Raw genomic sequence first — 24,880 nt, forward strand, 5'->3', positions numbered from 1 at the left:
TTTATTTATGAGTAAAATAAGATTAAGTTTGTTGTTCGAGAAACCGTGCAAGATCCGCAGTACCTCACAAGTTCTTACGAGCCTAATTTTTTTGCAAGCCTAATTTTTTCCCTCAAGTTCTTACAAGCCTATTTTTTGCTACAATCCTAACGGTTCTTATACGAGTATGTGTTTTTGAATGGGACTGTTGACTTGTGGCTGTAATAATTAATAGCAAAATCTGTTGCTACGGATTGACCGTTTTATCATTTGTGCAATATTTGTGCATTAATCCCGATGAATTTTTCTTTATCATATTTGGAAAAATTTCTGGTTACATGTCTGCGAAAGACATAATAAGTGCAAAAAGATGCATTAATTTGGCACGCTGACATGAATTGATGAAAAAGATAGCTTCAAGCTAAACAATTTATAGAATAGATCTTCCAGACTGTTCATTGGATGAATTTTTTGGATTGTACTTCTAAACTCAGAAAGTAGGAACGTACTTGTCTCCTTTAAAAATGTCGCGAGCAGTTTTGACTCAACATCGGAACAAGCGGTGGCATTTTCCTGTCTTTCTTGATAATCGATTATCACTGAACAGAATGCTTTGTCGTTTAACTGATCTGTCGAATTTTCACTGTCCGTTTCCAACCAATCAAATAATAGATCCAAGTCCAAATTTAATCCACAGAATTGAATAGTTCGACAAAATAACGCTAAAACACATGCACTGTCATTTTGCAATTTTATATGACCAGTTTTGAATACCGGAGGTACTAAAAAAACTACTTTATCCAGCGCTTATGCAATCACTATTTGAATCACAACACTAAATCTAATGAATCAAACAATGTCAGGTCAACTAAGGAATTTTTTTGTTTTGTATTTAATTGATCAACTAACAACTCACAATTAGAGACAAAAAAGGGGACACTGCAAAACAAATAAGCGCTGCCGTCTGATAAATAAACACCAATAAAAGTCTGGTAAAAATGTTATCATTTTGCGTAGAAAATATTAGAGATTAGATCATGCATTAACGTTAAAAAGCGCTGAGTATTGTTGTGTAATTGAAATTATTCAAAACTAGCAGGCCCGCAAAAGCATCACAAGAAAACCATTTAAAAGAAAAGATAGAAGGTTAAAAAATCAGATTTTTTGCACCACCTGGGGCTGGAAGTTATGCCCCACGTTCAAAAGCAATAGGTATTACGTTTCGTCACCGATGTGTTTAGTTTGAGTAAATTATCCTATGTGCCAACAATTTTTTTGTCCAACCACGTTTTCTGCTTTACCATTTTGCATATTTAAGGAGCGCTAAGACTTGTACAGAGAATGATATTCTACATGGTGGCACAGTGAAACTCACGTTCTATGAGAGACTGCATGTTTAAGGAGCGTTTATAACATGCAATGATACGGAGCTTAAACATGCGAAAGAGAAAAAAGAAATAAACGAAAGAGAAAAGACAGAGGAAAGAGAGAAAACGAACGCAGAAAAAAGAAAAGGAAAGAGAGAAAAGAAAGATAGAGACAAGAGAGACGAAAACGACAGAAAGAAAAGAGAGAAAAGCAAGACAGAAAACAGAGGGAGAAAAGAAAGAGAAGAAACGCAAAAAAAAGAAACGCAAGAGAAAGGAAAAACAGAAATGAAAGAGAAAAGAACAAAAACCTAAAGAAAAAACGAAAGCGAAGAACCAAAGAGAGGAACAAAAGAGAGAAGAATGAGAAAGAAAGGCAAACAAAGAACAGAAGAGAAAAAGAGAAAAGAATGAAAAAAATAAGAAAAAGAAACAAAAAGTGAAAGCAGAAAAAAAGAATAGAAAAAAGAGAAAAGAAACGAAAGAGAACGGTAAGGAGGAGAAAAGAGCCGAAAAGAGAGAAGGAAAAAAGAGAAGACAGAAAAAAGACACAAAAGAGAAAAGCGAAGAAAGAGAAAAGCAAGTGAGAGAAGAAAGACAAAAAGAAAGAGAAAAGCAAGAGATAAAAAGAAGGAGAGAAGAGAAAATAAAGCCAAAGGAAGGAGGAAAACGAAAAAGAAAAGAGACTGAAAAGAAATACTGAAAGTAAAGAGAAAAAACGAGGGAAAAGGAAAGAGAAAAGACAGAAATGAAAAGACAGACAAATGAAAAAGAAAAAACAAAAATGAAGCGAAACGGAGAAATCAAAGCGAAAAGCAACTCAGGAACTACTTTATCCAGCGCTTATGCAATCACTATTTGAATCACAACACTAAATCTAATGAATCAAACTTTGTCAGGTCATCTAAGGAATTTTTTTGTTTTGTATTTAATTGATCAACTAACAACTCACAATTAGAGACAAAAAAGGGGACACTGCAAAACAAATAAGCGCTGCCGTCTGATAAATAAACACCAATAAAAGTCTGGTAAAAATGTTATCATTTTGCGTAGAAAATATTAGAGATTAGATCATGCATTAACGTTAAAAAGCGCTGAGTATTGTTGTGTAATTGAAATTATTCAAAACTAGCAGGCCCGCAAAAGCATCACAAGAAAACCATTTAAAAGAAAAGATAGAAGGTTAAAAAATCAGATTTTTTGCACCACCTGGGGCTGGAAGTTATGCCCCACGTTCAAAAGCAATAGGTATTACGTTTCGTCACCGATGTGTTTAGTTTGAGTAAATTATCCTATGTGCCAACAATTTTTTTGTCCAACCACGTTTTCTGCTTTACCATTTTGCATATTTAAGGAGCGCTAAGACTTGTACAGAGAATGATATTCTACATGGTGGCACAGTGAAACTCACGTTCTATGAGAGACTGCATGTTTAAGGAGCGTTTATAACATGCAATGATACGGAGCTTAAACATGCGAAAGAGAAAAAAGAAGAAATAAACGAAAGAGAAAAGACAGAGGAAAGAGAGAAAACGAACGCAGAAAAAAGAAAAGGAAAGAGAGAAAAGAAAGATAGAGACAAGAGAGACGAAAACGACAGAAAGAAAAGAGAGAAAAGCAAGACAGAAAACAGAGGGAGAAAAGAAAGAGAAGAAACGCAAAAAAAAAGAAACGCAAGAGAAAGGAAAAACAGAAATGAAAGAGAAAAGAACAAAAACCTAAAGAAAAAACGAAAGCGAAGAACCAAAGAGAGGAACAAAAGAGAGAAGAATGAGAAAGAAAGGCAAACAAAGAACAGAAGAGAAAAAGAGAAAAGAATGAAAAAAATAAGAAAAAGAAACAAAAAGTGAAAGCAGAAAAAAAGAATAGAAAAAAGAGAAAAGAAACGAAAGAGAACGGTAAGGAGGAGAAAAGAGCCGAAAAGAGAGAAGGAAAAAAGAGAAGACAGAAAAAAGACACAAAAGAGAAAAGCGAAGAAAGAGAAAAGCAAGTGAGAGAAGAAAGACAAAAAGAAAGAGAAAAGCAAGAGATAAAAAGAAGGAGAGAAGAGAAAATAAAGCCAAAGGAAGGAGGAAAACGAAAAAGAAAAGAGACTGAAAAGAAATACTGAAAGTAAAGAGAAAAAACGAGGGAAAAGGAAAGAGAAAAGACAGAAATGAAAAGACAGACAAATGAAAAAGAAAAAACAAAAATGAAGCGAAACGGAGAAATCAAAGCGAAAAGCAACTCAGGAACTACTTTATCCAGCGCTTATGCAATCACTATTTGAATCACAACACTAAATCTAATGAATCAAACTTTGTCAGGTCATCTAAGGAATTTTTTTGTTTTGTATTTAATTGATCAACTAACAACTCACAATTAGAGACAAAAAAGGGGACACTGCAAAACAAATAAGCGCTGCGGTCTGAGAATAATAAAGACCAATAAAAGTCTGTTAAAAATGGTATCATTTTGCGTAGAAAATATTAGAGATTAGATCATGCATTAACGTTAAAAAGCGCTGAGTATTGTTGTATAATTGAAATTATTCAAAACTAGCAGGCCCGCGAAAGCATCACAAGAAAATCATTTAAAAGAAAAAATAGAAGGTCAAAAAATCAGATTTTTTGCACCACCTGGGGCTGGAAGTTATGCCCCACCTTCAAAAGCAATAGGTATTACGTTTCGTCACCGATGTGTTAGTTTGAGTAAATTATCCTATGTGCCAACAATTTTTTTGTCCAACCACGTTTTCTGCTTTACCATTTTGCATATTTAATGAGCGCTAACACTTGTACAGAGAATGATATTCTACATGGTGGCACAGTGAAACTAACGTTCTATGAGAGACTGCATGTTTAAGGAGCGTTTATAACATGCAATGATACGGAGCTTAAACATGCGAAAGAGAAAAAAGAAGAAATAAACGAAAGAGAAAAGACAGAGGAAAGAGAGAAAACGAACGCAGAAAAAATAAAAGGAAAGAGAGAAAAGAAAGAGAGAGACAAGAGAGACGAAAACGACAGAACGAAAAGAGAGAAAAGCAAGAGAGAAAACAGAGGGAGAAAAGAAAGAGAAGAAACGCAAAAAAAAGAAACGCAAGAGAAAGGAAAAACAGAAATGAAAGAGAAAAGAACAAAAACCTAAAGAAAAAACGAAAGCGAAGAACCAAAGAGAGGAACAAAAGAGAGAAGAATGAGAAAGAAAGGCAAACAAAGAACAGAAGAGAAAAAAAGAAAAGAATGAAAAAAATAAGAAAAAGAAACAAAAAGGGAAAGCAGAAAAAAAGAATAGAAAAAAGGGAAAAGAAACGAAAGAGAACGGTAAGGAGGAGAAAAGAACCGAAAAGAGAGAAGGAAAAAAGAGAAGACAGAAAAAAAGACACACAAGAAAAAAGCGAAGAAAGAGAAAAGCAAGTGAGAGAAGAAAGACAAAAAGGAAGAGAAAAGCAAGAGATAAAAAGAACGAAAGAAGAGAAAAGAAAGCGAAAGGAAGGAGGAAAACGAAAAAGAAAAGAGACTGAAAACAAATACTGAAAGTAAAGAGAAAAAACGAGAGAAAAGGAAAGAGAAAAGACAGAAATGAAAAGACAGACAAATGATAAAGAAAATACAAAAATGAAGCGAAAGGGAGAAATCAAAGCGAAAAGCAACTCAGGAACTACTTTATCCAGCGCTTATGCAATCACTATTTGAATCACAACACTAATTCTAATGAATCAAACAATGTCAGGTCAACTAAGGAATTTTTTTTGTTTTGTATTCAATTGATCAACTAACAACTCAAAATTAGAGACAAAAAAGGGGGCACTGCAAAACAAATAAGCGCTGCGGTCTGAGAATAATAAACACCAATAAAAGTCTGGTAAAAATGGTATCATTTTGCGTAGAAAATATTAGAGATTAGATCATGCATTAACGTTAAAAAGCGCTGAGTATTGTTGTGTAATTTAAATTATTCAAAACTAGCAGGCCCGCAAAAGCATCACAAGAAAATAATTTAAAAGAAAAGATAGAAGGTTAAAAAATCAGATTTTTTGCACCACCTGGGGCTGGAAGTTATGCCCCACGTTCAAAAGCAATAGGTATTACGTTTCATCACCGATGTGTTTAGTTTGAGTAAATTATCCTAAGTGCCAACAATTTTTTTGTCCAACCACGTTTTCTGCTTTACCATTTTGCATATTTAAGGAGCGCTAACACTTGTACAGAGAATGATATTCTACATGGTGGCACAGTGAAACTCACGTTCTATGAGAGACTGCATGTTTAAGGAGCGTTTATAACATGCAATGATACGGAGCTTAAACATGAGAAAGAGAAAAAAGAAGAAATAAACGAAAGAGAAAAGACAGAGGAAAGAGAGAAAACGAACGCAGAAAAAAGAAAAGGAAAGAGAGAAAAGAAAGAGAGAGACAAGAGAGACGAAAACGACAGAAAGAAAAGAGAGAAAAGCAAGACAGAAAAAAGAGGGAGAAAAGAAAGAGAAGAAACGCAAAAAAAAGAAACGCAAGAGAAAGGAAAAACAGAAATGAAAGAGAAAAGAACAAAAACCTAAAGACAGAACGAAAGCGAAGAACCAAAGAGAGGAACAAAAGAGAGAAGAATGAGAAAGAAAAGCAAACAAAGAACAGAAGAGAAAAAGAGAAAAGAATAAAAAAATAAGAAAAAGAAACAAAAAGGGAAAGCAGAAAAAAAGAATAGAAAAAAGAGAAAAGAAACGAAAGAGAACGGTAAGGAGGAGAAAAGAGACGAAAAGAGAGAAGGAAAAAAGAGAAGACAGAAAAAAAGACACAAAAGATAAACGCGAAGAAAGAGAAAAGCAAGTGAGAGATGAAAGACAAAAAGAAAGAGAAAAGCAAGAGATTAAAATAAGGAATGAAGAGAAAAGAAAGCGAAAGGAAGGAGAAAAACGAAAAAGAAAAGAGACTGAAAAGAAATACTGAAAGTAAAGAGTAAAAACGAGAGAAAGGTAAAGAGAAAAGACAGAAATGAAAAGACAGACAAATGAAAAAGAAAATACAAAAATGAAGCGGAACGGAGAAATCAAAGCGAAAAGCAACTCAGAAAATAAAAGAGAAAAGCAGGAGAGAAAAAAAAGAGAGAAAAGAAAAAGAAAGGCAGAAAAGAAGATAGAGAGAAAAGAATAGAGAAATAGAGAAGAGAATAGAGAAAAACTTAAAAGAACAAAAACAGAAAAAAAAGAAAGAGAAAAGAAGGACGGAAACAAAGGACAGAAAAGAAAGAGAAAAAACGAAGAAGAAGGGCTGACAAGAAAGAGAAAAACAAGTCATAAAGAAAAAAACAAAGGAAAAAGAAAAAAGCAAAAAACAAAAGAAAAACCCAAAAGAGGAACGAAAGAGAAGAATTGGAGTGAAATGTAAAAAACAAAAAGAACAGAAAAACAAAGAATAGAAGGTGAAAAAAGGAGAAAGTAAATAAACAAATGAAGGGGAAGGCAGAAAAGAAGAAAGGCGGAAAGGCAAAAACAAAAAGAAAACAAAACAAAGAGGGAAGAGCAAAAAAATACAGAAACGAAAGACAAGAGAGAAAAAACCTAGAGAGAAAAGAAAGAGGAAAGACAGCAAAGAAAGATAAAAGAAGGAGATAAAAAGATAGACGAAAACGAAAGAGAACAGAAAGCAAAAAGAAGAGAAAAGGAGAGAAAAAGAGAGAAAATAAAAAGGCAGCGAAACGAAAGAAAATAAAGATAACGAGAGTAAAGAAAACGAGAAAAGCAAATCACAAAAGAAGTGAATAGAGAAAGATGAAAGAGAAAAGCAAGAGAGAAAGGCACAGAGAAAATACAGAAAAGAAAGAGTAAAAGAAACGATACAGAGAAAAGAGACAGAAACGAAATGTAGAGAAAGAAGAAAGAGAAAAGAAAGAAAAGGCAGACAAAACTCCGAACAGAAAGAGAAAAGCAAGAGGAAGAAAAATCGAAAAAAAAGCAAAGCGAAAAGAACAAAAAACTGAAGAAGAAAAGAACGAAAGAAAATAAAACAGAAGGATTAGAAAGAATGCCAAAAAAAGAATATAAAAAAGAAAGTAAAAAAAAACAAAGAAACAAAAGAGAGAAGAAAGGCAGAAAAAAGAACAGAAAAGACAAACAAAACAAAAGAAAAAAAGCAAAGAAGAGAAAAGAAAGCAGTAAAGAGACAACTGAAAGGATAGAGAAAAAAAGAAAAGAAAGCGAAAAGAAAGGAAGAAGCAAAGTAGAAGAGAGACAGAAAAAAATAGAAAGGAACGAGAGAGAGAGAGAGAGAGAGAGAGGAGAGAAAAAAGACAGAAAAAAAGAGAAAAGAGAAGACAGAAACTTAAAAAAATACCAAAAAGATAAGGAGAGAAAACAAACCAAGAAAAGCAAATCAGAAAAGAAAAGAAAAAGCAGCGAAAAGCAAGATGCAAATGGAGAAAAAACAAAAGAAAGAAAAACAATAAAGAGAAAAGAGACAGAAAAGAAAGATAAAGAAGTGAAAAGCAAGAAAGCTAAAGAGCAGAAGAAAGGCAGAAAAAAGAAGAAAAACAGAAATGAGAGCGAAAAAAAAGAAAGAGTTAAAAGAAAGGCACAAGAGAAAAAAGAACAGAAAAAAGAGACAAAAGACAGAAAAGAAAGAAAAGCAAGAGAGATTCTCTTGATTTTCAAGAGAAAAGGGGAGAGAGAAAAGATACAAAAAAGAAAGAGACAAAGAAACGATTCCGAGAAAAGGGACAGCAACGAAAGATAGAGGAAGAAGAGAAAAGAAAGAAAAGGCAGCAGAAAGTCAGAACAGAAAGAGAAAAGCAAGAGAAAGAAAAAACGGAAAAGAAAGCGAAAAGAACAAAAATTGATAAGAGAACGAAAGAGAAGAACAAAAGAAAGATCAAGAGAAAAACAGAAAGGAAAGAGAAAAGAAAGCGAACAGAAAAAAAGCGAAAGAGAAGAGAGACAGAAAAAAAAGAGAGAGGAACGAGAGAAGAGAAAAGATACAAAAAAAACAGAAAAGAGAAAAACAGAAACTAAAAAAAGAAGATAAGGAGAGAAAAGAAAGCGAGAAAAGCAAATCAAAAAAGAAAGAAAAAGAAAAAAAGAGAAAAGCAGGATACAAATGGAGAGAAAAATCCAGAAAAGAAAGAGAAAAAGAAACAATACAGAAAAGAAAAAGAAACAATAATAAAGAAGAAAGAGAAAAGCAAGAAAAGAAGAAGCAGCAGAAAAGCACAAAAAGATGAAAAACAGAAATGAGAGCGAGAAAACACAAGCGAGATAAAGTAAAGGCAGAAGAAGAGAAAGAGAACAGAAAAGAGACGAAAAACGAAAAAGAAAAACAAACGCAAGAGAGAAAAAAAAAGAAATGAAAAAAGGAAAGGCAGAAAAGGACAGAAAGAGAAGAAAGACAAACGAAATACAAAAAAGAAAGAGAAAAACGAGAGAGAAGGGAGAAAATGAGAACAAACGAGAAACTGAAGAGAAAAACGAGAGAGAGGAACAAAAGAGGGCGAAAGGAATCAGAAAGACAGAAAAAAAGAGAAAAGAAAGAGAGAAAAGAAAGACAGAACAGAAAAAGACAAAACAAAGACAAAAGAAAGACAGACAGGAAATACTGAGAGATAGAAGCAAGACACAAGAGCATGAGATAAACGAAAGAGAGAAAAGACAGACAGAAAACTGAAAAAAAAAGAATAGAAAGAGAAAAGAAAGCAAAAGAAGGGAGAAAAGAAAAACAGAGAAAAAAGCAACGAAAAAAAGCAGGGAAAAAAGAAACGAGAAGATAAAGAGTAGCATAAGAGGAACGAAAGAGAAAAAATAATGAAAAAAAGACAGATAAAAGGAACAAAAGAGAAAGAAATATAGAAAAGAAAAAGACAAGTAATACAAGAAAATACAAGACAGAAAACAAATACAGAAAAGGAATAAAAATTAAAGAGAAGCGGGGAAAGAAAAGAGCGGAAGAGAGAAAACAGATACAGAAAAAAGAAAAACGGAAAGAGAGAAAAGACGTACAGAAAAAGACAAAAAGAGAAAAGCAAAAGAGAGAAAAGAAAGAGTAAAAAGCAGAAAAAAGATGGAGAGATAATAGAAATAGGAAAGACAAAAAAAGAACGAGACAATAGAAAAAAACAGGTAAAAGAGAGAGAAAAGACAGAAACAAAAAAAAGAAAAGACAGACATATGAAAAAACAGAAAAGAAAGAGATAAAAGAGAAAATAAAGAGAGAAAAAGGAACAGAAAAAAGAGACGAAAGACAGAAAAGAAAGTAAGAAAAGCAGGAGAGAAAGGAAATAGAGAAAAAAGAGAAAGAAAAAACGAAAAAGAAAACGAAAAGAACGAAAAAGCGAAGAAAAACGAAAGAGAAGAACAAAAGAGAGAACACAAGGAAAAAAACAAAGAAAAAAGAAGAAAGATAGAAAAAGAAACAGAAAAGAGAAAAGAAACAATAGAAATAGAAATACAGAAAAGAAAGAAAGAAAAACCAAAGAGAAGGGGAAAGAAGAGCGAAAAAGGAAATACAGAAAGAAAAAGCAAAACGAGAGAAAATTAAGAGAAAAAAGAAAGACACAATAAAGCAACAGAGAAAAACACGACAGAGAAGAAAGAGAAAAGCAGAAAAGAAAAACATAAGGGAAAAGAGATGCGAGAGACTAAAGAGAAGCAGTAGAAAAACAAAGAGAAAAAAGAATGAGAAAAAGAAAGACAGAAAGAAACAGACAAAAGAAAGGGGAAAAGACTGAAAAGGAGAGAAAAGACAGAGAAACGAAAAAAAGAAAAAACAAAGACAAATGAAAAGAGCGAAAAAAAGATAGAAAAGAAAGAGAGCAAAGAAAGAAGAAAAAAATGAAAGAGAAAAAAAAGGCGGAAAAGAAGAACAGAAAAAGAGAAGAGGAAGAAAAAAGAAATACAAACAAAGGACAGAAAAGACAGACAGGAAATACGGAAAAAAGAAAAAAGAAGAGGTAAACAAAAGAGAAAAAAGAAAGAAGAGCACAGACAAATGAAAACAGAAGATAGCGAATAGAAAGAGAAAACGAAGAAACAGAAGGGAGAAAAGAAAAACAGAAAAGAAACAGACAAAAGAAAGGGAAACAAGACTGAAAAAAAAGTAAAGGCAGAGAAACGAGAGAGAAAAGACAAAGACAAATGAAAAGACAGACAGGAAAAACAGAAAGGAGAGAAAAGTAAGAGGAAAGAGATAAACAAAAGAGAAAAGAAAGAAGAGAACAGACGGACAGAAGAAAACAGAAAAAAGCGAAAAGAAAGAGAAAAGAAACAAACAAAAGGTAGAAAAGAGATTGAAAGGAAAGACAGAACAGAAAGCGAGAAAAAATGACAGAAAAAAAACAAAAAAACAAAGAGAAAAGAAAGACAAAAAAGATAAAGGAAACACAGAAAAGAGAATAAAAAGCAAGAGATAATCGAAAGAGAGAAAAAAAAGAAGAGTATAGACAGACAGACGAAAAAAACAAGAAAAATCGAAAAGAAAGAGAAAAGAAAGAAACAAGAGAGAAAAGACAGAAAGGAAAAACAAAAAAAGAGAAAAGCAAGAGAGAAAAGAAAGACAGAAAAAAAAGCAACAGACAAACGAACGACTGAAAAGAAAGAGAAAAGCAAAAGAGAAGAGCAGAAAGGAAAAAGATACGAGAAACTAAAGACAAGCGGAAGGGGAAAAATAGAATGAGAAAAAACAGAGACAGATAAAAAGAACAGAAAACAAAGAGAGAGAGAGAGAGAGAAACAGAGAAAAGAAAGATAGAAAAGAAAAAGACAAAAAACTAAAAGACAGAAAAGGAGCACAGAAAATAAGGAAAGTAAAACGAAAGAGAGGGGAGAAAAAAAGAGGGAGAAAAAAAGCGAAAGAAACGAAATACAGAAAAAACACAAAAGAAAGAAAAGATACAGAAAAAGACGGAAGAAAGAGCAAAGAAATCGCAACAATCTTTGTTGAGCATTTAAAAACGCTACACAAAATCTTGACCGTGTTGCACATCTATCTAGGTAATTCAAATTTCTTTATTATTTTGTACATCATTTAAATGGACAATTTTTCATCTTCGATTTCATTTCGGACTTTTACTTAAAGAATCTTTATTCTGTCAATATCTGTGAAGGATCGCAAATGTCATTCAAGAACTGTTTTCGCGTGACACATTTTCGGCGATGAAATAAATTTTTAAGCAGGTTTTCAGTGATTGCCCTATTTTTGCATCCCCAGTTTTTCGGTCATTGACCATTTTGGCACAGGCAGATTTCCGGACTTGGGCAACTTTTTTGTCAATCACCTATTTTTGCATCCACGGCTAATCATTAATTGACCTTTACGGCATGGGTACCTTTTCAGTCATTGACCTATTTTTGCATCCGCAATTTTTCGGTCGTTGACCTTTTTGGGACAGGCAGTTTTTCGGACATTGGCAGCTTTTCGGTCGCTGACCTATTTTTGCATCCACGGCTAATCATTAATTGACCTTTACGGCATAGGTAACTTTTCAGTCATTGACCTATTTTTGCATCCGCAGTTTTTCGGTCGTTGACCTTTTTGGCACAGGCAGCTTTTCGGACATTGGCAGCTTTTAGGTCAATGACCTATTTTTGCATCCACGGCTAATCATTCATTGACCTTTACGGCAAAGGTAGCTTTTCAGTCATTGACCTATTTGCATCCGCAGTTTTTCAGTCGTTGACCTTTTTGGGACAGGCAGTTTTTCGGACATTGGCAGCTTTTCGGTCGCTGACCTATTTTTGCATCCACGGCTAATCATTCATTGACCTTTACGGCATAGGTAGCTTTTCAGTCATTGACCTATTTTTGCATCCCCAGTTTTTCGGTCATTGACCATTTTGGCACAGGCAGATTTCCGGACATTGGCAGCTTTTAGGTCAATGACCTATTTTTGCATCCACGGCTAATCATTCATTGACCTTTACGGCAAAGGTAGCTTTTCAGTCATTGACCTATTTGCATCCGCAATTTTTCGGTCGTTGACCTTTTTGGGACAGGCAGTTTTTCGGACATTGGCAGCTTTTCGGTCGCTGACCTATTTTTGCATCCACGGCTAATCATTAATTGACCTTTACGGCATAGGTACCTTTTCAGTCATTGACCTATTTTTGCATCCGCAGTTTTTCGGTCGTTGACCTTTTTGGCACAGGCAGCTTTTCGGACATTGGCAGCTTTTAGGTCAATGACCTATTTTTGCATCCACGGCTAATCATTCATTGACCTTTACGGCAAAGGTAGCTTTTCAGTCATTGACCTATTTGCATCCGCAGTTTTTCAGTCGTTGACCTTTTTGGGACAGGCAGTTTTTCGGACATTGGCAGCTTTTCGGTCGCTGACCTATTTTTGCATCCACGGCTAATCAATCATTGACCTTTACGGCATAGGTAGCTTTTCAGTCATTGACCTTTTTTTGCATCCGCAGTTTTTCGGTCATTGACCTTTTTGGCACAGGCAGCTTTTCGGACATTGGCAGCTTTTAGGTCAATGACCTATTTTTGCATCCGCGGCTAATCAGTCATTGACATTTACGGCATGGATAGCCTTCCAGTGAAAGACTATTCTGGCAATGGCAAGTTTTCGGTCATTGAACTTTTTGAAAATGCATGCAAAACAATATGGCGCATGTTGTTCAGTGGCTCTCTGTGGACGTTGAATTAACAGATGCTTCACAGCAAGGGATTTAGCCTAGTGGTTTGCGAACGTTTTTATACCCTGATCGAACTTAACAGACCCCGGTTCGAATCCACCTCGCAGCGCTCAAAATGCATGCAAAACGCTAGACTGCATGTTTAAGGTACGCTAAAACATTCAGACCAAATGAAACTCCTTGTGCTCATCCTAGATAAGTATGGATGAGAGCCCTCATTGAGATTCAGATTTCAAGATATATTTAACAAGCAATAACTAAATTTCGTTCTTCTTGATAGATTCCTTCGAACAGTTATCTGAAACATACATATCTATTTTTTGATGGTTCCAATTTTGCAGAGGTTTTTGTGTCAGAATTTTTACATAAACGTCACAAACAAAGTTGTTAACGCCAATTTTTCAGCATGTATGAACGTGCTCTCAATACAGTACTTTTTGGGTTAAATTCCTCAAATGGACACCATTTTATACAACACTAACGTTCTTACAGTTACATTGAAAGTTTTTTTTGCGAGGCATGGGGCTAAATTCGACAAATTTAAATTTTAAAATGTACGGACACTAAAAAATCAAGAATTAATAGTCGTGTAGTTATTTGGCAACAAATAATTTTCGCAGTAATCTTTCTTTTGACATTGAGCAGAATAAAAAGTTGAAGAGCATAGATTGTGCAATACTGAATTCTCTTATTGGGAAAATCCTACCAGAAAAAATTTGAAAGAGCTAAAAAAAAACTGATACAGAGAAAATTCTATTGGCTGAACTTTTCAAAGCCAACCTGTAACTATAACTAAGCGTCGTTGGTAAAACAAACATTTCATTGAAAATTTTTGGGCAGTTATCAATTCTCGGCTGAACTTGAAATCAACACATTTGACAATTAGGCAACGCTTGAGTACGAAATCATGTTGCATTCTGTTGTTCGTCAATTTATGTAAACGCGAAAAGAATTCCACGCAGTCTTCGGTTAGCAAGAAACGCAAAAGTCGACAAGGTCAAATACCGAAAAATTCCACTATGATATTGGAACTTTCAGAATTTGTTTTCATTTCAGGAAAAAAAAAGAAACGGATGAGTTTTTTTGTGGCCGGAATTCTTTGTAAATAAATAGTTATTAGCTGGTTGCTTGCCAATTTTAGTTTTTGTTTTGCGTATCTTTGACCATGTGTCGTTTACTTGTTTCCTGAAATCACTTTTACTTGTTTCCACAAAATGTTAGACATCCGTTAACATAAAGTTAACTTCCCGCAGAAATTTAAACCTTCGGGTTGTATATCTAAATCGTATTTTTTATTGACTTGAACCAGACAGTATCATAATTTGTAGAACAATCTAAATTATTGCTCTCAATCCCAGGAAATCTCAGTTGGAAAACTTTCACATGTCCTAAGTTTTGGTGATTCAATACTGGCTGATGGATTTTGCGGACACGTGTAAATAAAGTACCATTAAGTCGGCGATAAGTTTGCGATGAAATATAGAAACATTGCAAACAAAGAGATTTCGAACATGTTCAACAACAGAGCTTGAACACAAACGCGAAATTTGTCTTACCATTGTAATAAAAAGAGTAAAAAGTGAATAGTTTTTTAATGTGTAATATTTTCGAAATGGTTTTACCATTTTTTAATTTGTTGTGCAATAAGATTTTAATTGTTCTTTATTTTTACTTTGCTGCTACTTGGTCCTATCAGTTCTGCAAAGTTTGCCTCCACAAACTTGTAGTTTGTTCTCAATTAATCCATGTATCATTTCCTCTTGCGTATTCGGGTAATAACAGGCAGCATTGGTTTTGTATGAAGCAAGATACAACTATTAAACTGTTTTAAATCGCAATTTAGCAATTTAAAAATTTCAGAACATTCTTTGATGCAAAGAAAGTGGCAATCTTAATCTCGCTTCGTTTGTTTCTTAAACATTTTTTCACATTATACACATCTGACAGTTTACTTTTTTATCTGATGGTGAAAATTCGGATGCTGTTGATGATTTGATTACATAGTTCCATGTTTCAGTATTTCAGGAGTTAGGATTTTGACTTGTTTTCTTTCTTATTTCTTAATGATTTGTCTATTGTTTTTTTTTTCTAAAAACATGAAATTTTAAACTAAAATAGCCGGTAGAATACCTAAAAAGACTCAAAGAGTTGTGCAATAAAAACTTTTTCAATTAATCCTACCTGTTTAAAGATATTTAAAAAACAAAGATTGCAACATAGAGTTGTAAATAATCAATTTTTAGTTGGGAATGTGGGTCGTTGGGGGTCCTCGTTCTGTGGACGGAGGGGGCATAGGTAGGTGAGGGTGGGGGCTTAGATCGGTGGGGGTAGGCTGTAGGTGCGGGCGTAGGTATGGGGGATAGGTTTAGGTGGGGGGTAAGCGGTGGGGAAGGTTAGGTGAGGGCATAGGTGTGTGTGTGTGTGTGTGTGTGTGTGTGTGTGTGTGTGTGTGCGCGTGTGTGTGAGGTGGGAGCAGGATGGGGGTAGATCAGATAGATAGGAGGGACTTATATGAGAATAAAATTTTCGAAGTGATCTTTCCATATTGAATATTACTACTAGTTGCAATTTACTATGTATTACAAACTAAGCTACTATAAAGTTCCAATGCTCGAAAACGAAAGTCAATGCTCAAAAACGAAAGTCATTAGTTCAAGCCACGAAAAATTTTGCTTCAGCTAAAAAACATAGCCAGCAGATGGCCGGAATAGCTGCGAAAGAAAAATACCCGCGTGCCGTATAATAGAGATAGAAACAGACACAGATCTAAATTGAAAGAATGGACGAAAACATTTTGATAAATTATAAAAGCTTTAAAATTCATACCGCAGAAGCCTCTCTTTGGGGACATTTAATGCACATATGAGTTCCTGTGGCCTTAAATAAATTCAAATTAAAGTTAAGTTTTAAAGTGCAAAAGTCATTTTATTGAGTGAGATAAGTCACTTGTGATCAAAATCTAATCACGCAAAAAAATTTGCTAAAGAGAGTGACGTCAAGCGCGCAAACACCGATAGTGAGAGGAAGAAATCATTTAAAAAATTTGACATGTTCAGCTTGGCTGTGTGAACAAATGTAAAACGAAAAAGAGCGTCAGACGACGAAACAAAAAAAACATATCCGAAAAAAATTCTGTTAGCGAGTCGAAGCGTCAAGACTTCACAAAAAAACCGTAATTGCAGCTGAGGCCTTTACCTTTTGTATTAAGATAATAACTCATTACCTTCCCAGGTCTGATCTAGAAATTGGTGAAATTTGAACCACTGTCACCAAGAGAAAGTGCAATAAAATTTTATATCAATAAATATTTTTGGTAACATTGAAAAAACCGAAATAATTAGGATGGTTAGAACACTGATAGGCTGAAAAAACTGACAGGGCTATCAATTGCCCTCAAATAAATCCTGCTTCTAATCTAAAAATGACAGCGAAAGCAAAAGGAAGATAATAATAATAACTTCGAAACTAAGGTAAATCTTTCAAAACGAATGCTCAAACTTAAGAATCAGAAAACCACTACAATTAGATTTCTAATCACTGCAATTAAGAGAAAAACAACAAATACTTCTTCCTTGTTGTATTCTTGCTGGACATTATCACTCATACTAATATATATATTTTAAAATAATCATAGAAAAGACATAAGCAACAGAATAATAATCAAAGGCCAAAATCGGTTAAAAACAATTCCAAGGCCGGAAGAAAAATACAATAAATAGCAATAAAAGGATTTTTTAGAAAAAGTTTTCCAGCAAACTCTCAGTACTGCCGTATTTTGAATGAAATCTATAGCAAACCAGAGACGACGAAAATCTGAGAAAAAGCTGAAATCGTTGTTCATTTTTTAAAAAAGGAAAAAAACAATGTAACCAGTATAAATGTAGGTGCCCGGACAAAAATAGAGCGATACAAACCAAAATGTGAAGAATATGAACACAATATAAAGAACGACGTAATTAAGACAAATTCTTGATTTTTGAAAGTTAAAAATGAAAATGAAAAATTTAAGAAAAACGAATACATTTATTTAATTGTTCAGCATTCGAGTCATAGAAAAGACAACGAGTCAACCGAGACTCAGATACATCCTCCTGAACAGAACAAAAAAAGAAAAACGGATTTCAAACGTACGAAGCATTTCGCAAGAAAAGGTCGAAAAATTTTAAAGACTGCATTTATGAAAAAAATTTAACTGTTTTTCAAAAACTTAACGCGAACAGATGATTGATTTTTTATTGAAACGAAATCGAAGTCCCTCATGTTGCACAAAAAGACATTTTTTAGTAATTAAAATCAAAACACAGACAAAAAAACAGAAAAATTGCAATAAACTATCAAAATCGGACTAGATTGTGTACAATTTTATAAAACAAAATTAAATTGAGATAGAAAGGAGCGTAGAGTATATGAATTATCAAAGGGGAAAGTGCCATATTAACTGATTTTTGACAAAAAACGGCTGAAAAATCCAAAAATTAAGAAATTAAAAGAAAAAAGCCAAAATTTAACTAAACAATCAAAAATATGTGCCAATTTTGAACTCGAAACGCATTTTAGGCTCTGCAAAACACTGTGGTGTCAATTTCTGATGTTTACATTTCAATATAGTGTCATATTGAAGTCATTTTTAGAAAAAAAAACAATTTAAAAGAAAAAAAACTGGGCCACTTAGTCGAAAAAACGGCTGAAAATGGTTATCTCTATGTGCCATTCAGTCAAAAACTACTTTTCAAAGTCAAAAACTCATTCACTTAAGGCAGCGCATGATCAAAAGAACTTCTCTCACTCAGATAAAATTAGTTCATACGCCAATTTTTCTCACTTTCGCTTTCAGGTCAAAACAGCGTCTGAACGAATAGACTTACCTCATCTGAATGGTTTGACATACGATGCGTTGGACATCATTTGTGCTGCCTTCCTTGTCAATTTTCTTCGTTTAGATTATTTTATTTTATTTAGTCGTGGATTTTTATCAAAAAAATTTTCAATATTTTGCTCATAAAAACTTGTTCAACCTATTGAAGCTTGTTTAATAGGTTGTTTTACCTATTGTTCCATTTAGCTTGTCTGCCAGATGAATGCATGTCTCAATATTGTTGACAGTCAACCGGGTACTGGCCAAATTCGAGAGAGGTCTGCTCGGAACAGAGAAGTCACACGTGATCAAACTGCTTGTAGAACAAACCACAACCAAAAGGTTTACGCAAAGCCTGAGCCAAAAACTCATTAAAATAAGAATGACTTCAAATTTTTTATTACAAAATCAAAAGTGACAAGGATAATTATTGCAAATAGTTATCGAGTTATAGCTTCAAATTCTTCAAAATACGAAAAAAGCTGTTTGGTAAAAGCGGCAAAATCGAAAGCTTTCTGAAGCTCCTTTTAAACTTTAACTAATTTACGACTAAATCAGCTGTCCAATAAATAATGTGCGATTACGAAATAAACTTTTCCGATGGTTTGTTTGTTTGTACTCGGACTCATTTGCATGAATAATAAGGGGGAGACTTGGACTTTCAGTCCAAAACAAATCTAAACCAGATAATCAGCAAAACAGCCATCTAAATATACAACGGCAAAAGTAAGCTGGCAACCACTAATTTTACAAAGTAGAAATTTTTGAGACAGTATTGCTCAAGCTTAAAATCACATTTTGAAAAAACTTTTAACACCATTGATCCCCTACACTAGTCCTCTCGTCTACCTATGAAGTTCGGATAAAACGCAACGTTCGCTCACCAGAAAAGTTGATGAACTTCATCCATGTTTCATAGTGAAAAGAAAGTTGTCACACGATAAGCCTTTCAGGTTTGTTCATATATGGCTGTTTGCACTTGTGTTAAACATTTGAGAAAGAAGATATGCGAATAAAATGTGATCTTGCGACAACTTTCTTTGTACTGTGAAACTTGGATGAAGTTTATCAATTTTATTTTGCGATTTCTGGTATGTGAATTTTACGTTTATTTATATTTTTATGGATTCCAGGACAAACGCGGCATTAAAAGAAAACGAGGAATTAGTTCCAGGGTCCAAACAGCTCCAAACAACTATCCAACCAAACTGAGAAAATATAGCCAATAAAAAACAGCGCCAAGGGTGTAGTATCTAGGTTGGGGAAAGTTAAAGGATCTGTGAACTGCATAATAAGGGACTTCTATGTGACAAAATTCTCAAAATGACCTTTTGACACAAACACAAGTTTAGACAAAAATTTAAAAATTGACTACGGTCTAACACTTTGCCTGGAAAAAGCGCCATTGACCATTAAAGATTTAAAAATTGAAATTCACCACAAGCTCCTAATAACTCTGTATCGCTGACTACGCTAAAGTTGAAGTAAAAAATAAAAGTCACCATTCAACATAAAACTCAAAGTTCAAGCCATGAACAGACTTTCATCAGCAAAAACTAAACAGGGCAAGTCCTGAAATACAAAACAAAGAATTGAATGTAGAGCCAAAACTCCACGATCTGACCAGCAGCCCAAATGACCACTAGGAATCAAAATTGACAAACATAAGTCCACAAACTTACAGAAAAATATTAACGGCATTCAAAATGTACACACTTAAAGACAATCTTTTTGAATACCATACAATTCAATCAAAACTGTTAGAAAAAAAAGAAAAGGATACCGGGAAGCAAAAAAAATTGCTCGATAAATAGACGTGTATCTATAGGAAGAAGCAGGCAAAAACGAATAGAAAGCCGTAAAAACGCCGAAAATTCGCTTCATAATCCTGACGTCAAAGCAGCAGAAACCGAAATTGTAAATCTAAATTTTTATGTGTGAGGGCATCGCCAAACTCAAAAGATATTTGACCACTTGAGCTCAGGAAAATTTAAAACGAGAAAACTCCAATTTTGCAAAAAAATTATAAAGTCATTGTAAAATCTAAATTATTCTAATTTAAGTCATCAAAACGATATCTTTCTTGCTAAAATAAGCCAAATAATTAGTTTAAAGCACAGCTAAAAAACTTGTGTGCTCATCTAAGATACAAACAGAGGCAAAACTACAATTTTTTTCAAGAAACAGTCCACAGTCTGCTAATGACACAAACACAAGCTTGGAAAAGGCTCCATTGGTTATTCAACATTTTAAGAAATAAAAACAAATATTCCACAAATCTTGAAAAAATGGCAAAGAAAAATAAAATAAAATGAAAATTGTGGAACTACTGTATCCGACCAGTAGGTCAATTGCACAATGCCAGCCAAAAAAAAATAAAATCTCAAAAATTTAGAGAAACTAAGAAAAAATAAAATAAACTAAACAAATAGTAATAATTGCAAAAACTCTTAGCTTTTTTACCTGTAGACCCAATTTGAACAGTTCAAATAAGCCAAGTTCAACGCACAAGCCTTGAAAGGTGGTTTATTGGCCATCAAAGATAAAAAAAACTTGAAACATGACAAATAATTCAAAGAATTTGAAAATTGCGAATTTTTTTGAGAGTATCTAATTTTTGCAATTTAACTGCAGACAAAACCAGTTTTTGTTTTGTCAGTTGAATCTTCCAGTAACTGATCAGCAAGACCTGAAAATTTTCATTGGCTCTTAAAGTTCGATAAACTCAGAAAACGTCAAAATTTTCCACAAAAAATTATAAACAATAGCAAGTTTTACTGGAAAGTTGGAAAAAATTTCTGATATAAAATTCAGAACCAATTCATTGTTTCCAAAAACTATCCAGTAAAACAAACTCAAGCATTAAAAAAGTTTCACTTGCCTATAAAGATTTAACTGCGATATAAAAACTTTGCAAACTATTCCATTGCCACTAGAAACCACGCAGTTACCTATTTATTAGCTCTAATTACAACTATTTGGCTCACAGAGATAAAAATAACTGACGAAAGTTTTCAAAAGACTGCAAAATATTGCAAAAATTTTCACACGTTTCAGTAATTAAGTTTGCACTATTGAAAGATATACCTTAAAAAACAGACATGAAGAACATTTCCAGCTTGTACAAGACTACTAGGAGCTTAAACAATTGTCAGTTGAAGTATTGTTACAGAGAAATCTCAAAAACGGCCAAAATCAAGAAAAGCAGCAAAATTTTTGTAGGCAAAAATTTATTTAGAGGTTCCCAGCAACTTTCATCACGTTCCGTTTGGGTCATCAGAAAAGTGCGTGAATTCATCTTTAAAACATAGCCGGCAGATTGCCGGAATAGCTGCGAAAGAATAGACCTGCGTGCCATATAATAGAAATAGAAACAGATACAGATCTAAATTGAAAAAAATCGACGCCGCTCAAAAAACTAGGTAAAAAACATTCAGCGATAAATTAATAACCCTTGTTAAAATTCATTCCACAGAAGCCTCTTATTAGGGACCTTTACTGCACATATGAGTTCCTTTGACCTTAAACAAATTCAAATTAAACTTAAGTTTTAAAGTGCAAAAGTCATTTTATTGAGTGAGGTAAGTCACGTATGATCAAAATCTAATCACGCAAATAAATTAAAACCTTTTTGCTAAAGCGAGCGAGAAATGACGTCACGCGCGCAAATGCCGTTAGCGAGAGGAAGAAGTCATTCAGAAAATTTGACTTTTTCAGCTTTGCTGTGTGAACAAATGTAAAACGAAAAAAGAGCGTCAGACGACGAAACAAAAAACCAAGAGCACCGCAATATAGCTTCGCTCAGCTTACAGCTTCGCAGCTATAAAAAATAGAGCACACCAATACAATCCAAATTCTTTGGATTGTAAAAAGAGGAGAGCGCCTAAATAATAGCCGTTGAGAGGCTGACGGCAGCTAATGATCAGATACAGTTGACAAATTTTTTCACTCGCTGAAAAATTTCAGAAAAAGGCTTCAACTTTAAATTGATACCGCTTATTCAAATTTATCTTAATTACAGGTGAGTTTTTTTTACCTTAAGCTAAACAATTTAAACTCAATCATCCGTGTGCAAAAGTCATTCTTTGAGCGAAGTAAATCAGATATGATCAAAAAATAATCCCTTAATTTGCCTTAAAGTTTCTGCTACACAGAGTGAGAAAAGACTTCACGCGCGCAAAAACTGTTTAGTGAGATAAAGTCACTCAGAATTTCTCAGCTTTGCTTTGTGATCAAATGTAAAACAAAAAAAGAGCGTCGGACGACGAAGAAACATAACCGGAAGACTCCAGATTTGACTCGATGTAGAACTTATCTGACGCGCTATCTCACCACTAGTAATCTAACAAAACTAAGTACTTCATTATAACCCACAATTTGAAAAAAAAACGGTCAAATAAATAAGAAAGGAAAAGACATTTTTTCACGAGTTGTAGCTCCAATAACAAAATTTGGACTAACAAATTTGGAATAAGATTGACCAATATACTCTTTTTCTGTTTAATGAAACTGCCTGTGTTAAAAATATACCCGGCCGATTGCTGGAAGCTAGCATCCATTGATTCCAATAAACCTCATTGGGATTGAAAGAAAGAAAATGAAGATTGACTTTTGTCCAAAAAAATGTGTGAACTCCATAGTTAGACAAACTACGGTTTTCATAAGGAGTGATACAGAGGCTACTATCAATACCAATAAGCATTAGAGATGGTAACTTAGATTTATAAGATCAACGTTCTAGTAGCGGGCATCTAAAATTGGATTTTAACCGGTTTATCACGTTTTTTTCTGAAATTTTTTGATATTGACTCTGCTGATTTCAGATTCTCCTTCTGAGCAACTGTTGCTAAAAATCTCTATGAACAGAATGAGAGAAGAACCACAAATAGCCCAGAGAAATGAAAAAATTTTCACCTAAAATGTTGAAAAAGCTGTGAAATAAGGTTAAGCGAAACACATTTTTACACTAAGTACGAAAAGAAGGCTATTAAAACAGCGGTCTGAAAAAATGGATGAGTGAGGATATAAGAAAAACATGAGAAGCGATACATCTTGAAAGGGAAGAAACCAAGCAAAAAAGAAAATGAAGGAGAAAATCTTAGAAACTCGAAGTTATTTATAACATTCTCTAAAAATTGTAGAGCCTCAAAAGATGTTTTCAACAATTTAAGAAGCAGTTTTGTAAGCTTCCTTGAGCAACCACATGACACCTAAACGCACAATATCACTTAAAACAAGAGAAAAAAGCAAAAATCGCAAACTGCTGAATTGTTTCAATTATTTTATTTTAAAAAAAATGTGCTGTCAAACATTTATTTGTTCTCCTTTAATAACACTAACCCTACAGTCAACCCTAATCAAGCAATAGAATATGAATTTCTCTGAAAGACAAAAAATTAATATAGCTAGCAAATTGCGGGAAAATTGCAGGCGTAGACGTGCTTTATGCATATCGGGATTGAAACAGAAAAGGAAAAGGGACAGAAATCGACCAAAATTTTTTTCTGTCTTGTTTTTCAGTGTCAAAAAGTTTTTTAATTTGAGGTGCACTTTCAGTTAGATTCTTAAACTATACCTAGTTCAGCTTCCAAACTAAAAACTATTCAGCTTAACACCAATTTCAGCTAGCAAACACTTTGATGACCTAATGAACTTTGATAACCTAATGCTCGATGACTTAATGACCCGGCTTTATCGGTCTAGCCCGTTTCTTTTGATTTTGCTCTTTTGACTTTGACAGAATTCACTACGTTGCGCAACTTAATGTGTGAAAGAATTCAAAAAGAGAAACGTGATCAAAAAGTAAAGCGAATTTATAAAAGGAGAGCGCTTAAATAAGAGCCGTTGAGAGGCAGACGGCAGCTATTAAAAATACAACAGATAAACTAATAGAACACATTGTTAAAATTTACATTTTACTCAAATTTTCTCAATTAAAAAACTTTAGATGATAATAACAAAAACAGGACAAGAAAATCCAAATGAACAGTAATTTCAACCAAAACAAAGTTAACACAGGCCATAACAATTTGAAAAAATTGGGAAAAACCGCAATAAAAAAGCGTTCAAGCCGGTGAATTACTTACTAACATGTTTTGGAACCACAAAATGATGTAAAATGTCAAAAGAGAAATGCTTCGACAAAACCGCTCGTTAGCAAAATAATTTTCTCACGCCTACTTTTCTCGGTCTCTCAAAAAGGAACATGAACGGAAGGAAACTCTCTTTCTCTCTTCTCCCTGCTCTTCCTTTCGTTCATCCGTTTGACCTAAAATTATCGATAAAAAAGACGCTCCATATCGATAAAAAAGACGTTGTAAAAATAATAGGACGAAACCCGGGTTATATTCCAATGAATTGAACTATCTCATTACCGGAACGGCAATGCCCCCCCCCAGCATCAGTAATCAAAACCAAAAATGCAAATGCTCAAAAGTAAACGTGAACAAAAAATCTTACCATTGCTGACAAATTGTCGAAAAATCAGCCGTTGACCCGCTTGACGTATATTGGGATTGAACAAAAAGAAAAAAATTAGAGATAAAAACTGACAGAATTTTTCAAAGCTTCAATTTTTTTTGGTGTGCAAATTCTGCATATTTAGTTAGATTCTGAAATTACACTTTATTTGGTTTCTAAACTGAACGCTATTCAGCATAATAATAATGCCAGCTATAGCAATGTCAGCTATAGCTAATACCAATCGTTTTAATGAACTTTGATAACCTAATGCACAATGACTTAAAAACCGGGCTTTATATGCTTATCCTGTTTCTTTTGATCTTTCGATATTGCTCGTTTGACTGGCCGTAATCACCACATTGCGTAATTCAATGTGTTAAAGAATATAAATCCATTCAGTTGAAACAGTAAGTGAGGTAAGTCAGAAGTAAAACGTGAAAATCGTGACTTATGTAAAACGTGATCAAAAGGTAAAGCGAATTTGAAAACACGAGAGCGCCTAAATAATACCCGTTGAGTGGCTGACAGCGGCTATCAAAAACAATGAAACAATATTTCTCGTACGAAAAAAATTATCTGCCAAAATATAATAGTTATCACTTCGTTTGAGA

The 24,880-nt window shown here is 33.8% G+C and overlaps 2 protein-coding genes across 2 annotated transcripts in view; one reads left to right on the forward strand and one right to left on the reverse strand.

Moving 5' to 3' along the window:
- Nucleotides 1-18,140, forward strand: part of LOC142350700 (uncharacterized) — a 72,496-nt gene extending 54,356 nt beyond the window's left edge. Inside the window, exon 3 of the mRNA XM_075402630.1 lies at nt 18,015-18,140. Coding sequence (XP_075258745.1) covers nt 18,015-18,030 — 16 coding nt within the window. The 3' untranslated portion in view covers nt 18,031-18,140. The remainder of the gene's footprint in view (nt 1-18,014) is intronic.
- Nucleotides 1-18,273, reverse strand: part of LOC142350699 (uncharacterized) — a 44,890-nt gene extending 26,617 nt beyond the window's left edge. The window contains exons 1-2 of the mRNA XM_075402628.1: nt 17,999-18,273; nt 489-701 (exon numbers count right to left, since the gene is read on the reverse strand). Coding sequence (XP_075258743.1) covers nt 489-701; nt 17,999-18,179 — 394 coding nt within the window. The 5' untranslated portion in view covers nt 18,180-18,273. The remainder of the gene's footprint in view (nt 1-488; nt 702-17,998) is intronic.
- Between the last annotated feature and the right edge of the window lie 6,607 nt (nt 18,274-24,880).

The sequence above is a fragment of the Convolutriloba macropyga genome, chromosome 12 (assembly GCF_964194025.1).
Source record: "Convolutriloba macropyga chromosome 12, txConMacr16.3, whole genome shotgun sequence".
Taxonomy (NCBI): domain Eukaryota; kingdom Metazoa; phylum Xenacoelomorpha; order Acoela; family Convolutidae; genus Convolutriloba; species Convolutriloba macropyga.